The sequence below is a fragment of the Paroedura picta genome, chromosome 3 (assembly GCF_049243985.1).
Source record: "Paroedura picta isolate Pp20150507F chromosome 3, Ppicta_v3.0, whole genome shotgun sequence".
NCBI lineage: Eukaryota > Metazoa > Chordata > Lepidosauria > Squamata > Gekkonidae > Paroedura > Paroedura picta.
In genome coordinates, this window is record NC_135371.1 from 24,691,028 (window position 1) to 24,705,442 (window position 14,415).

General features: G+C 43.7%; 1 protein-coding gene across 3 annotated transcripts in view; it reads right to left on the bottom strand.

Annotated features, from left to right (window-relative positions):
• The window catches only part of TAFA4 (TAFA chemokine like family member 4), a 170,756-nt gene that overhangs the window by 11,554 nt on the left and 144,787 nt on the right, over positions 1-14,415 (bottom strand). Inside the window, exons 5-6 of one of the 3 annotated variants that reach the window (XM_077325123.1) lie at positions 7,066-7,190; positions 4,917-5,831 (exon numbers count right to left, since the gene is read on the bottom strand). The exons of 1 other annotated variant lie outside the window; for it this stretch is intronic. In XM_077325123.1, coding sequence (XP_077181238.1) covers positions 5,772-5,831; positions 7,066-7,190 — 185 coding nt within the window. In that variant the 3' untranslated portion in view covers positions 4,917-5,771. Of the gene's footprint in view, positions 1-4,916; positions 5,832-7,065; positions 7,191-14,415 lie in introns of those variants that run through there. One more of the 3 variants, XM_077325124.1, reaches the window with a different exon arrangement.

Here is a 14,415-nt window from a genome sequence, read left to right on the forward strand (position 1 = left end):
GTACTCAGGTGTAAATTGTTTTGAAGGTTATAAGTTATATAGTCTTGGATACCTATATAAAGTCTGATTTATACAGATTCTTTAAGAAATTTCTTATCTGTTCTTGTATTTCCTTTTTTGTATATACAATCTGCTGGCGTTTTCTAATTCCAAATATTCTTCTCTTTTCCTTCTCCTTTCTTAAACAGTAGCCCAGATATCTACCTGTTTTGTTTGCGTTTTGAAAACATCTTTGTTTTATAAACCATTATATATCTATAGCCTACCTTCCACTTCTATTCGGCCTAAGTGATTTCTTGTTTTCTCATCTCCCTTCAGTCTCTTTTTGCTTCCCGTCAATTTGTGCTCTTGTTCTGCTTTTTAATACTGATCTGTTAACCTCTTTAATTCCCTTTTTCTTTTTCTTTGTTGCTATTTCTATTAATATTTCTCTAAAATAGGCTTTACTAACTTCCCAAACCTTTGTTGCAGTAAAATTGTATTATTAATAGCAAAAAATTCCATCAGGTCTTATTTACATTTCTGGACATTTCTTGCAACAATAGTGTATTATTCAGTCACCAGCTTCTTACTTTCTTACTCTCTCCTTTCAGTGAGAATTTTATTGGGTAATGATCTGCCATGGTTCTCTGTAAGATCTCTGTCTTCTTGACTTTTAAAGTAAGAGTTTTAGACATCCAACACATGTCAATTCTCGAATAAGTCTCGTGTCTGTCTCAAAAAAAGGTATAATTTATTTCATTTGGGTGGTATATTCTCCAGGCATCTTCCAAATTCAATATCTTTGTATATTTTAAGACATTCTTTGGCAATTTACCTCCAGCGTTTTTGGATCTGTCTCTTTTAACATCCAATACTCCATGAATGTCTCTGCTTATTAATAGTTAACTTTGTTGAAATCTAATATGACTTGGATGAAATTTTCACAGTATTTATTTTGACCAGTATTTGGAGCATAAATTGTTGCCAAAATCCATATTTGACCTTCTTATAATCTAAATCTTCAAATTCACGTATCTTCCTTTTGGATATTTTAGTTGTTCTACAACTTCCAAATTTGAATTTTTAATATATATAGCAACACCTTTCTTCTTATTCTTTACAGATATGGGATATACCATGCCTGGATTTTTATAATTCAAAATCTTTTCATGTTTGTTTTAAAATGAATTTCTTGTACACAAATAGTATCCAGGCCTTTTTTTAGCTGACATTTTTTGAGTGCTTGGTCGGCGAATTCAAACCCTTCAGGTTGACTGATAACAACTTTAGATACATTATAAGTTATTTTTCTTTTCTCTCTTTTCCTTCGCCTTTTGGAGGTCATTAATTCACAGGGTCTCCATAATTTGTAAGCACTTTAATGGCAATCTCCCAAATCCGGGGGGAGGGGTTAATTCCACTGGGGGGGGGGTAGAAATTGCTGCAACCTTAAATGTGAGTCCTAGCATCATTTTTTGCTTTAAACAAAAGCGCTGTGTTTAGGTATATAATAGCAACACTGCAGAAGGGAAATTCTTCTAAAATAAGGTTCTATTGTGACGGTGGAAGAGCAAACACTTCTTCCTCATTCTTTCATCCTTTGTGCTTGTGGTGGGGAGGGTGGTGGTGGCAGCAGCAGCTGGGATTATCGGATGCCGAGTCAAGCACCTCTCTGCAGACAGACTCCAGCAACATTTCGAATGCTGAAGGGGAAGTGAGAAGCTCCAGGGTTGTCTCAAAAGGACTTTTAAGTCCAGGCCGTGAGGGATGGCTTGAGAGCTCGCTTTTTGTCTCATATAAGCACTCTTGACTTTATAGTGCAAAATGTGGTTTCTGAGCACAGTAGGCATGCATTTTTAAAAGTGCTCTGTGGATTAGGTATGCCCATGAATATAAACAGTAAACTGTGTTCCATTAATTTTTATTTGGCTTCATAATCATTCCGAAAATGAAGGCCTTGCTGCGTGCCTCTCTTCATTTCCCCCAAAGAGTTACTGTAGCCATAAACAACATATAAACACATCGCTATTCCAGGACTTTATATTGCTCTTCACCTTTTCTTTTATACCAAATGATCGCTAGAGTCTTAAGGTTCAGATCTAGCACAGTGGATGTAGAATAGATGGAGTTGTGTATTCTTATGATGGTTTAATTTTAAAAAGCTGACGTCTTTCTGACAAGGTGCTGAAAGAAGAACTGGGGAGGTGGGATTGAAAGAAACCAGCACTTTAATTTTATTTATGTTATTTGTATCCTTCTTGGAACTCAAAGAGGCTTCCGTGGGATTCCAGGGAGGTCTCTCATCAAGACATTTCCTGGACCCAGCCCTGCTTAGCTTTAGAAAGGTTGCCAGGTGCCCCTACAACTATATCCCTAGGCAACCCTTTAGGAATTTCCTTGACAAAAAAAAAGCGGTAATGTCAGAACAGGGAGGAGGAACAATTTCAGAACCTTGCTTCTCCTTACACGGGCCCCCTGACCTATGGGGCAATTTCTCCACATGGATCCCTCATCTCCAGGAATGAGCTTTCTGGGGGCCAGAAGGTTTGCAGGAAAACTCGACATCTCATGCGTGGAATGGTTTCCTGCAGATGGTCGTTTTGAAACTGAGAGCACATTGTCCTGTAGTCAAGAGCAACGAGGTACAACTGCTAGGTGTTTGTTGAATATCAATGATGCCAATAAAAGGCTTCCCTCCTGAAGGAGAGCACAACATCTCTTGGGGAAGGAGTTTGCCAGAGCCACTGCTCTATTCTATGAAACACCGATGCATGGGAGTGACAAGCCCACAGGTATGATTCATGGACTGACGAGGGGTTAACCCCCCCCCCCCTTGTGTCTCAGTTAGATTATACTGGTTCTGGTGCCTGACAGGTAATGCCTAGCAGCAACTAGGTTGGTAAACCTAGCAGCAACTTTGGATCTATGTCATTACGTATTTGAAAAAAGGAAGTTGTTCCAAGGAAGTCGCTCTATCAAATTCTTCATTTCTCTGTGTTTTATGTGAAGTTGTGTTTAGGCTCTCTAACACAGATTTCTTATTATTTGGTGTCATGCCACACTTTGCTTTTCAGGTGTTTCTATCCAAAGTCTACCTGATTATTCCTTTAGAACACTGGTTTTTAATTTTTCCTGATGTGGGACCCAGTTTTAGCCTCCAGACAGAAGACTGAGTTGCGTGAGAGAGACAGAAAATTAACATGGCGTCACAGTCAACTGACACTGAATCATGTGACAGGAAGAGGCATCCTTCCTTTGCCGAAACCTCCTCACCACTGAGTAACCTCACCTAGACAACCTGCAGCTCTGCTCATCTCACCTGCCCAGAAAGGCAGGAGAAGTTGCTCGTGCCTTTTATAGATTACTATTTATTATCCAACCGAGCCTCTTGTGGTGCAGAGTGGTAAGGCAGCAGACATGCAGTCTGAAAGCTCTGCCCATGAGGCTGGGAGTTCAATCCCAGCAGGCGGCTCAAGGTTGACTCAGCCTTCCATCCTTCTGAGGTCGTTAAAATGAGTACCCAGCTTGCTAGGGGGTAAACAGTAATGACTGGGGAAGGCATTGGCAAAACACCCCGTATTGAGTCTGCCATGAAAACGTTAGAGGGTGTCACCCCAGGGGTCAGACGTGACTTGGAGCTTGCACAGGGGATACCTTTACCTTTATTTATCATCCAAGCACACTAGTAGAAAATCCTTCCCCCACACAGGAAAAAACAATGGTGACTCTCTAGGGGCATGTGACCCAGCAGGTATGATTGGACAGCTATGGACTCATGTCCACTAATCCAGAATATACTAAAGCCATTCTCCATGCTATGATAATAAAAGCATTGACAAATGTTGGCTTTGACAGCATTTGAAGTTACGGGTGCCATTATGCAGGGTTTCTCCTACCATCTTTATAAATCCTGGGTAACAGCTCTCATCCATGATAGTAATAGCCCGTCATGCAGATTAGTTTACTTTCATGTAAATAATGTTTGTCTAGGGGAGCAAAATGTTTTATACTGTTCAAGGCATGTTTGCTCTGAATAATAGCATGGGCAACGTTTTGATATTTAGATTTGGAATTATTCCCAAGTTGAATAATACTAAAAGCCAGCTTTTTGCTGCTTGATGACCAGGGGACTATATTTTCTTACCCAAAGACATCCTCCATTGAAATGGCTGTACTTTGGGGAATCTGGCAACCTAACACTGATATTTATCATCTCCAAGAGAGTTAAAGAAGACAGGGCTGCAAATAAGCAAACAGAGAGGCCAGAGCTTATACATCCGCAATACAAATGGTAGCTTATCTGCATTATGTGGCCATCCTCAACTCATATGCTATCCCTGTGTGTCAAAAATATATTCACAAAATAACAAGGAAATGGAAAAATCCTTATCAAATTAAAGATACTTGCTGCACCTTTGGGTGCAATGTGAACCCATTAAGATCAAAGCGAGCTTTGCCACCGACTTCAGTGGGATGCGGATTGCACACTTGGGGACCTCTTCTTTGAAGAAAGGAGTTAATAGCTTGTTACTTTAATGAAGCAAAACCAGTTTAGGGCACTCCTGGGTGCTAATTCAGCACAGTAGTTAATCTGAAACCATAGATGTGCGCAAAGGCCGAAATCAGAATCGGAATGCTCCCTCCAGTTCTGGATACAGAACCAGTGAAAAGAAGCCAGAATCTGCTCCTTTCTGATCAAAGGACATGGAGCTCTGCTGACTTGCTTGTGGACGACGGCCACCGTAATCTCCATCACTACCACCACCACCTCCACAATAATGCAGCTGCGGCCAGATAAAGAGATCGTTGGACGTACACAAAACCAAAACCAAAAAAGGAACACAACCCAACCTTTACAGGTAGGAACGCAGAAGTTGAGCTATACAATAAAATAATGCAAAAATTGTAATTATTTATTTCAGTGCACAATTAAAAACAAGATCAAAACTACATAAAAACTATACAGAACTAACAGCACATAAGACCAAATGCATTTCGACCTTACTGGGTCTTCCTCAGTGGTCAGAATTGTAACAACACACTCTATATGAAATGTCTAAACTCTTTATAAAGTATAGCTGAGTGGTTGAATGGGATCTGTAAATGATGGCTCCAACCAATATATGTAAATGTTATCCTTTTTGGAGACCACCTCCTATGGCATATGCCTAGGCTCACCACTCTTCACTATTATAGAATTCTGTGCTGAGAGTGTATCTCATGTGTGTCAGAAAAAAAGCTGGGCGTACACAAAGACAGACTCGGTTACTGTTTTCGCATGACTGTCATCGCTAAGCCAAAGTGTTCCAAACAAATTAATTGTTGTAAAACTACTGCTCCAGTCCAGATCCCCATGCGCTCTCCTCTAAAGGAATCAAACAAGCAACTAAAGTAAAGACGAGCACAGCGTGACCTGAAGATGCGTGACACAGCAGAACAAGACACAAGAATCTCGCTGAAGTTAAGCAGGTATGGTGAGTGCTACATGGAAGACACGGTGGGGTCCTTATGGATGCTGCCTTGAGCTCCATGAAGGAAGAAAGGTTGGATAGAACTGTATCTATTGCATTAAGTAACAGGCACCCAGAACTCTTGTGAGTATAGGTGGTCCCATTTCATTCAACACAGGTAGCAGCTCCCTCCAAGTAAATGCATACAAGGATTGTTTCCACTTAAGTGCAACGTTCTGGTTGGGAAAACTCTGTGCACACTGGAACTTGTGTGCAGCATGGAATCCCTGGACTGGGGCTACTTGTGTTTAAAATTCTCACAAAAATCACAGAGTTATTTTATGCACTTGATCTAGCCATGGCCTGTATTTTCTTTCTTTCTGCTCTTCCTGGGGATGGCTGGGAAAGAAAAAAAAAAGAATTGTCACATCATTTCATGACTTGGCAAAACAAAGGTTCAGGGGCACAAAGATTGGCCTGTCACATTTCAGGCTGAATGTTTCTTAAGTTTTAAACAAGCATATGCTGACAAGCAGATCTGCAAGTCTGCCCTTTACATTAATCTCTGTACCATCTCTGACAGCAGCAAAATCAATGTCAGAGGCATTACTCTAAGTAATGTAAAGCAAAATAAGGGAGGGCCTTTCAGGGAAACAGCATTTCTCTTCTAGTTATGGGGCTAATGCTGCTCTTGTTCATCCCTATACATGTCGAACAATATATGAGTCCAATAGCACTTTAAAAGTCCAACAGCATTTTCCCCAGTATAAACTTTCACGAGTCAAACCACATTTCATCAGATAGCCTCATGGTTTCAGTGAGCCAATTCACAAAAGAAGGCTGGAATCAGCTACTGAGCCTTTGCTTGGATCTTGGGCTTCATCTATCTACATATCAGGAACTTTCAAATTTAACAATTTCAAAATTGTGGCTAATATTTTCATGTTAGGAAGATGATGGACTGTCCATAAATGGGCAGTTTAGAACCCATTACACACACACACACACAATGCACAAATGAGACTGACATTTACAGACAACAAAAACATGTATTTGTTTTATTAATTAAAATATTTATGCCCTGCCTTTCCTAACAGTTCAAGGCAAGATAACTACATGGAATCCACCCAAAAGAGAAGCCAAGGAGAGATTACACAGACGGGAGCAAAGTAGTTTCTCAATGGCTGAGGCCACCAGGAAATGTGAAATTTGGGTCACCAGAAAGAGCCTGGAAATGTATTTATCTGGAAAGAAGGCCGGGGTTCTCAGACTGTTTGGACACTGTATAACAAAATTATAGATTGCTTCTGGTGAGAACCCAAATCCTTGTGCAAATCATGTGAACTGTTTAACCACACCCTAGCCTTGCCTATTTTGTGATGTGTCTCTGATGTGTATACCTGGGAGGAGCCTGAGTGGTCCGTAAACTATTATTTGTTTATTAAAAAAATTGTCTTCAGCAATCTAAGCCTTTCAATAAAACTGTCTTCTACTGGCATTTCCCAATACACTTCCACAGCTGCATGCTGCGTAGTAGAGTCCTTTGTTGGACAAGAATGTAAGGTGGGGCGGAGTCATCGGGACAGAATCCCTTACAAAACTATCCCTGCCTTCCTAAGGAACGAAGACTTGCCTTGGTGGTTTTGACTTTATTCCCACTGCTGCAGGACCACCCTGTGGCATCAGGAAGCACTTTACATTCCTCTCCTTCCAGACAAGGGCTCATCTGACACCACCACTTCTGGATAACAATGGCAGCTGGAAAACAAAACAAAATCCCAAAAGTGATTTTCTCTTCGTCTTTCGGTGAAGAACAAAACAGGACAGGTGCAACACCCAATGCAGCAATTGCTTTGTGCTAGCAAAAGTAGATGAATCTGCAAAAGTAGAAAGATCATGTGCAGTTTTATGAGCAACAGGCACAATCCAGCCAGAGTATTCGGGCCCTTCTAGGGGCTCTTCTCAGGTTTCAGGGGCCCCAGCATTAGGCTGGCTGCTTGGCTAGGCTAAAAAAGGCCTGAGTCAGGGGTGGCCAAACTGTGGCTCTCCAGATGTTCATGGACTACAATTACCATGAGTCCCTGTCATGAACATTGTACTCCATGGACATCTGAAGAACCAAAGTTTGGCCACCCTGGCCTAAGCTAAGCATGAACTAATTATTCTCAACATACCTTGTCTTGTAAATACGCAAGACAGATTTCTAGAACATTTGACCAAGAGGCGCATGTGTGTTCATTTCTTTTTCTTGAACGCATTAATTCAAGTACACACAAAGGAATGGATTACATGATTTCTTTTTCTTTCCCTTGATGAAGTTCAAACTTTCTAGCAATTAATGGCATCATACATGACAAAAAGGGCATTTCATTGGTTCAGTTACCAGGACATGGACAAAATTGAGAGGGTTCAGAGGAGAGCAACGAGAATGATCCGGGGCCTAAGGACCAAGCCCTATGAGGAAAGGCTGAGGGACTTGGGAATGTTCAGCCTGGAGAAGAGGAGGTTGAGAGGGGACATGATTGCTGTCTTTAAGTATTTGAAAGGTTGTCACATAGAGGGGGGCAGGGAAAGGTTCCTATTGGTAGCAGAGGAAAGGACCCATAGTGATGGGTTTAAACTACATTGGCTAGATATCAGGAAGAAAATTTCACAGTCAGAGTAATTCAACGGTGGGACTAACTGCCTAAAGAGGTGGTGAGCTCCCCCTCACTGGCAGTCTTTAAGCAGAGGCTGGACAGATACTTATCCTGGCTGCTTTAGGCTGATCATGCATTAAGCAAGGGGTTGGACTAGATGGCCTGTTTAGCATCTTCCAACTCTCGGATTCTATGATTTCTAACCCTTTGGACTCTCCTCCTCACATTTTTCAGTCTGTGCCCCCATTCAAAAGTCCCAGGGACAGCCGGGGGGGGGGTTATGTGGCCCCTGTTGAGAATGGCTGCTTTAAAGGTAAAGGTAAAGGTATTCCCTGTGCAAGCACCGAGTCATGTCTGACCCTTGGGGTGACGCCCTCTAGAGTTTTCATGGCAGACTCAATACGGGGTGGTTTGCCAGTGCCTTCCCCAGTCATGACCGTTTACCCCCCAGCAAGCTGGGTACTCATTTTACCAACCTCAGAAGGATGGAAGGCTGAGTCAACCTTGAGCCGGCTGCTGGGATTGAACTCCCAGCCTTATGGGCAAAGCTTTCAGACGGCTGCCTTACCACTCTGCGCCACAAGAGGCTCATTATGGCTGCTTTAGAACAGGGGTATTCAACCTGTGGTCCTCCAGCTGTTCATGGACTACAATTCCCATGAGCGTTTGCTGGCAGGGACTCATAGGAATTGTAGTCCATGGACATCTGGAGGACCACCAGTTGACTACCCCTGCTTTAGAACACTGGGTTCAGCACCTGGGAGACCCACTTTCAAATACCTACTGCTCTTTGATGCTTACCGGACGACCTTGGCTCTTTGTTTGTGCCTAGCCTAACATATAGAACGGCTATGAGGACAATTCGGGAATGGGGGCCCGTGCGGGATATTAAAAAAAAAAACCCTCTTCTGACCTTCAAAAGCAGTTTGTGATGTACTTAAGAAGGGTGGGGGGAAGGGAGTCACATGCTTTTTTGTAGTCACTGCCAAATTACATCAATGGTCCATTAGGGCAAAATATTCCTATGTGTATTCAGTCAGATATCCTGTGGATCAAATAACTACATCAGAGTGAGCCTTTAAGATGCAAATGCTCAAGTTGCTTACTCCAAAATGGCCAGAGGAAAGGAGAACAAAAAGTGGATGAATCTAATCCAGGGGTAGTCAAACTGCGGCCCTCCAGATGTCCATGGACTACAATTCCCAGAAGCCCCTGCCAGCATTCGCTGGCAGGGGCTCCTGGGAATTGTAGTCCATGGACATCTGGAGGGCCGCAGTTTGACTACCCCTGATCTAATCTGTGATCATTGCCCTCCCCTGCACACCCCAGCCACCATCGAGATTTCCGAAGCTGAGTTCTAAGCCTGTTTACCGTCAAGTCAAGTCTCACTCGAGTCAATCTAACTTTGTTCTCCACAATAGGACAGCTTAGGATTCCAGGCTCAGGCCTCAAGAATTTCAGGAAGGAGGAGAAGCTTTTCAAAAGCCAAATACCCTCCTGCAACAAGCTGGAAATAAATAGACCTTCACCAAGGAAGCAATTTGAAGGTCAGCACATCAATCACTCTTGAAAATTTGATTATAAGACTTCCTCGAAAATGGAAGTCGTACCTGCAGGTAATGGAAGAGACAAATCTTACCCCCCAAACCACAGGAAACATAAATTCTAGAAAGGTGCAACTTATTTTGGTGTGAGTATAAAGATTACTCCCATGAGGCAAGAGCATATGAGCTGCAGGTCCTTTGCAGTTGACCAAAGCGGTGCTCGTTTCTGCCTATGTCGGCTCAAATCCTTTTATAACTCTCGGTTCTGCTATGCAGAGGAAATAAGGGAGGCACAAAGAGCTCACCACCCATACAGTCCTCTCAGACATAACGTACAGGAGAAAAGATTATTATTTTTCTTATCAACAATAACTTTATTTATTGATCAGATTTTTCTACCGCTCTCCCATATGGCTCAGATCAGTTTACATAAAACGTTGTGGGGTATTACATAGAACATCATAGATATATAACGCAGTCGTAATATAACATAACAACAACAGTTCCAAAAGTGGTTCTAAGATTAACAGAATTATAAACAATACTTTAACAGGAATGGCAGCTTTAACAGAACCCCCCAGGGAGGTCAGATTGGTTCATGGAAGGGGTGTCTTAAGGGGGACCAGTGGATGTTGTTGGGTCGGTCGACCTCAAGTAATTGCCTGGTGGAGGAGCCCCCTTTTGAAGGCCCTATGGAATTGTGGGAGTTCTGGCAGGGCCTTGTTATTGTTCCTTCCTTCCTTTACAGCACACCTTTCCCTCCAATGGGGATCAAAGTGGCTTTCATTGTTCTCCTCTCTTCCCTTTTATCTCACAATGGCCCTTGGAGGTAGGTCAGGCTGAGGGTGTGTGACTGGCCTCAGATCACCCAGCAAGGGCAGGGATTCAAAGCAGGGTCTCCCAGATCTCAGTCTGACAATCACCCCATCTCACCAGCATCTTATTCATCTGGTAATGTTATTTTGTCTCCTTTTGTTAAAGGGAGAGGACATTTTTTTTTACAGCCCTGTTGTCAAGCTTACATAGCAATGCAGTGAAATCCTATCCCACTCAGCACTGTTGACACTACCTGGCTGCTACCAATGCTGCTCCCCTCCCCAGGAGGATATCTGGGCCCCCAAGAATTTCATGCACCTTTACTTGCCTAATCTTGGCAAGGCACTGCAATGCTCTAAACACACATCGTGTATGTGAACTAATAAATGGAAGCCAGGCCCAACTGGAATCTTTCTCTAATACCCCATGAAGACACTCTGCCTCCCTGAGTGCCATCACAAATTGGGCAAAATGCTAGATTTGGGCATTTTAGAAGAAGAAAAATAAGAGTTGGTTCTTATATGTAGCTTTTCTCTACCCGAAGGAGTCTCAAAGCAGCTCACATTCGCCTTCCCTTTCCTCTTCCCACAAGAGACACCCTGTGAGGTGGGTGAGGCTAAGACAGCCCTGATACCCCTGCTTGGTCAGAACAGCTTTATCAGCGCTGTGGCGAGCCCAAGGTCACCCAGCTGGCTGCATGTGGGGGAGCTCAGAATCAAACCCACCTCACCGGATTAGAGGTCCACACTCCTAACCACTACACCAAGCTGGCTCTCACACCAAACTGGCTCTCAGTTGCTTTATTTACATATATACATATACATATGCATGTGTGTGTTAAGTCACTTCCAACCCATAGCAACCCTGTGAATCCATGTCCTCCCAAACGTCCTATTGTTAACATCCTTGCAACCTGATCACGGGGAGAGGAAAAGCAGAACTCATAAAGAGCAATAGATCGGCTACCCTGAGAGAGAGATGCTCTTCAGCCTTCACTTTTCATCTAACTCACAGCAGGCTCTATCATTTCGAAACTGCTGTTTCTTCACACACAGCAGCTGCATCAGGGCGCCTTGACAAGTTTGGTCCATGATGGGCATGAACATAGCTTGACGCTGTGCTCAGCCACTCCCCTTGCTCCTGTCCCTTTCCTTCCTCCTTCACTCAGGTGCGGAGCACACTTAAGCACTTTACAGCCTGCGTGGTGTCCTGTTTAAGAGCAGCAGACTCTCACCTGGAGAACCGGATTTGATTTCCCGTCCTCCACGTGAAGCCTGCTGGGTGACCTTGGGCCAGTCACAGTTCTCTCAGCACTCTCTCGGCTGCATCTACCTCACAAGGTGTCCGCTATGGAGACGTGCTTTTAGGACTCTTTAGGGTAGAAAAAAGCAGCGGCTAAAAACAATTCTTCTTGCTGATTTGAGAAGACTGCTGTCGATCTCCAGTTTGCCCCAAACTTGGGAGAGGGAAACAAAATTCAGTTTGCCTAAGCATCTGGATTCAGATGTTACAGGAGATGGTAGGTTGACTGAAGCCTTCCTTGATTAGGAAATTCTAAATTGTCCTCTGCCCTTAAGGAGGCAATGATATATTTAGAATATGGCAGCCAGGACTCATGTTGGCCGCCCCCCAATGGCCACCAGCCCCCCACCCCACCTTCCCGAGGGCAGGGATGAGCCAAGGGATTTGTCGTTTGGGGCAACTGGTTCCACTGCCCCCAGCCTTGGTGGAGGCAGTTGGATGTCAGGCACCGAGGAAGGGGCCTGGAGGTATTCTGCACGGAGCCAAATAAAACAGTTTAAAAAACAACCAGTTTTATTATACTACAATCGTTGTTCTGCATTGAATATAGTCTGTTGAAAAACTACGTTGCAATTCTCTCTGCATGAAACAATTCATAGCCCTGCCCCCTGCAGTTTTGCCAACTCTGCTTTGTTCTCGAATGCAGTCACTAATCTGCATAACTAAGGAGCTTCCCTGCATGGCTAATAGCCTGTCTCAGGCAGGCAGGAGAGAAATGAATCGGTGAAAAGCATCTATAAGAAACAACGCTTAAAAGAGCACCGAAGAGGCAGTTCACCATGCAGAGCAAAATCAGTTTTGCGGAGTAAATTCACTCTCCTGTGCAGAGATCAGAAAAACGACGATGTATTTAGTCCGTTTTCATCAGCTTATCCATCATGCAGAAGAGGCCCTGGTTTGCAAGCAGGAATTTCTCTACAGAGGCCCCATTCCCTGTTACTAAGACTCGCTCACCTGCTTGCCCCAGGCACCAAACAGGGTAGGTATGCTCCTGCCAGGAGGAGAGAGGCCAACCACGGACAAACCTCTGTTGGCAGTGGGGAGCGGAATTGTCTTCATTAAACTCTAGTATGTAAATCCAGTCAAACAAGCAAAGAAAATAACAACAGGATTCCCTGCCTAGAAGGAAACAAACTCCTACCCATTTGCTTTGATTGATAAAACATTTGCTGACCATTCTGGGTTGTTAACCAAACGGATGAATAGTCATTCAGCAGCTGGGGACAATAATTATGTCGGTACTTAACATTTCTCAGTGAATCCTGGTGTTTGGTGGTTACAATATTTTACTGCCCTAAGCCGCTGCCCGGTGGGAGGGATATTTGTCCATGTACCTGCTGACACTGTGTTTCACATTGCCGGTTCCACATCGTGACACCTCACATCAGCCTGTAGCATGAAATGAAATGAAGCAGCTATTCCGAGCAGCACCGTGAGAGCCAGTGTGGTGCAGTGGTTGGAAAGTTAACCTGTGAACTGGGAGGCACAGGTTCAAATCCCCACTCCGGTGCGGAACCCACTGGGTGACCTTGGGCCAGTAACACTCTCAGCTCAGCTTCCCTCACTGGTTGTTGTTTGTGAGGATAAAACACAGATCACGAGAATGATGCCATAAGCTGATCTGGTACCCCACTGAAAAGCAGGGTGTCACTAACTAAAATAAACAAACAGCAGACACCACAGAAATTCCTATTTGTTTGTTTTCAAGTGATTTTAATGTTGCCTCTTAGCAAATGAATTCAAGGCAGCATTTCTCACTTTCTGTCCTCCTTTCTAAAAAATCTGTTCCAAGATGTATGTTAATTAACTTAATTCGGCAACATTATTGCCTTCCTGCCTAAAGTCACCTTAAAGCAGTTCATAATAAACATAGAATCAGAGTTGGGAGGGATCTCCAGGGTCATCTAGGCCAACCCCCTGCAAAATGGAGAAAATGGCCACAAGAGACAAGCATGGACACAATTCCCTCTGCCCACCCACCCACAATCTGACTAAATTCACAGAATCAACACTTCTGTCAGATGGCCTCTGCTTAAAAACTGTAGACCCTCTGGGGCAACAGAAAACAACTCTGCTCAAACCTGTATGGCAGGGGTAGTCAACCTGTGGTCCTCCAGATGTCCATGGACTACAATTCCCATGAGTCCCTGCCAGCATTTACTGGCAGGGGTTCATGGGAATTGTAGTCCATGGACATCTGGAGGACCACAGGTTGACTACCCCTGCTGTATGGGACAGCCCTTCAAGTACTTGAAAATGGCTATCATACCATCTCTTCGTCATCTCTCCAGGCTAAACAGACCAAGCTCCCTCAACCTTTCCTCATACATCTTGTTCCCCAAACCCCTCATCATTTTCATTGCCCTCCTCTGGACTCGCTCCAGTTTGCCTACATCCTTCTTCAATTGTGGTGCCCAAACTGAACACAGTGCTCTAAGTGAGGTCTAACCAGAGCAGAGTAAAGCAGTACCATCACCTTGCACGATCAGGACACTATACTTCTTCTGATACACCCCAAAATCCCATTTACCTTTTTAGCCACCAAGTGACACTGCTGACTCATGTTCAGTGTACTAAGTCTACTAAGACCCTAGATCCTTTTCGCAGATACTACTGCCAACAGAAGTGAGCTTCAGGGCTAACAGGGGGCACTGCATCCTTAGAGGGACCCCAAAGTCTTCA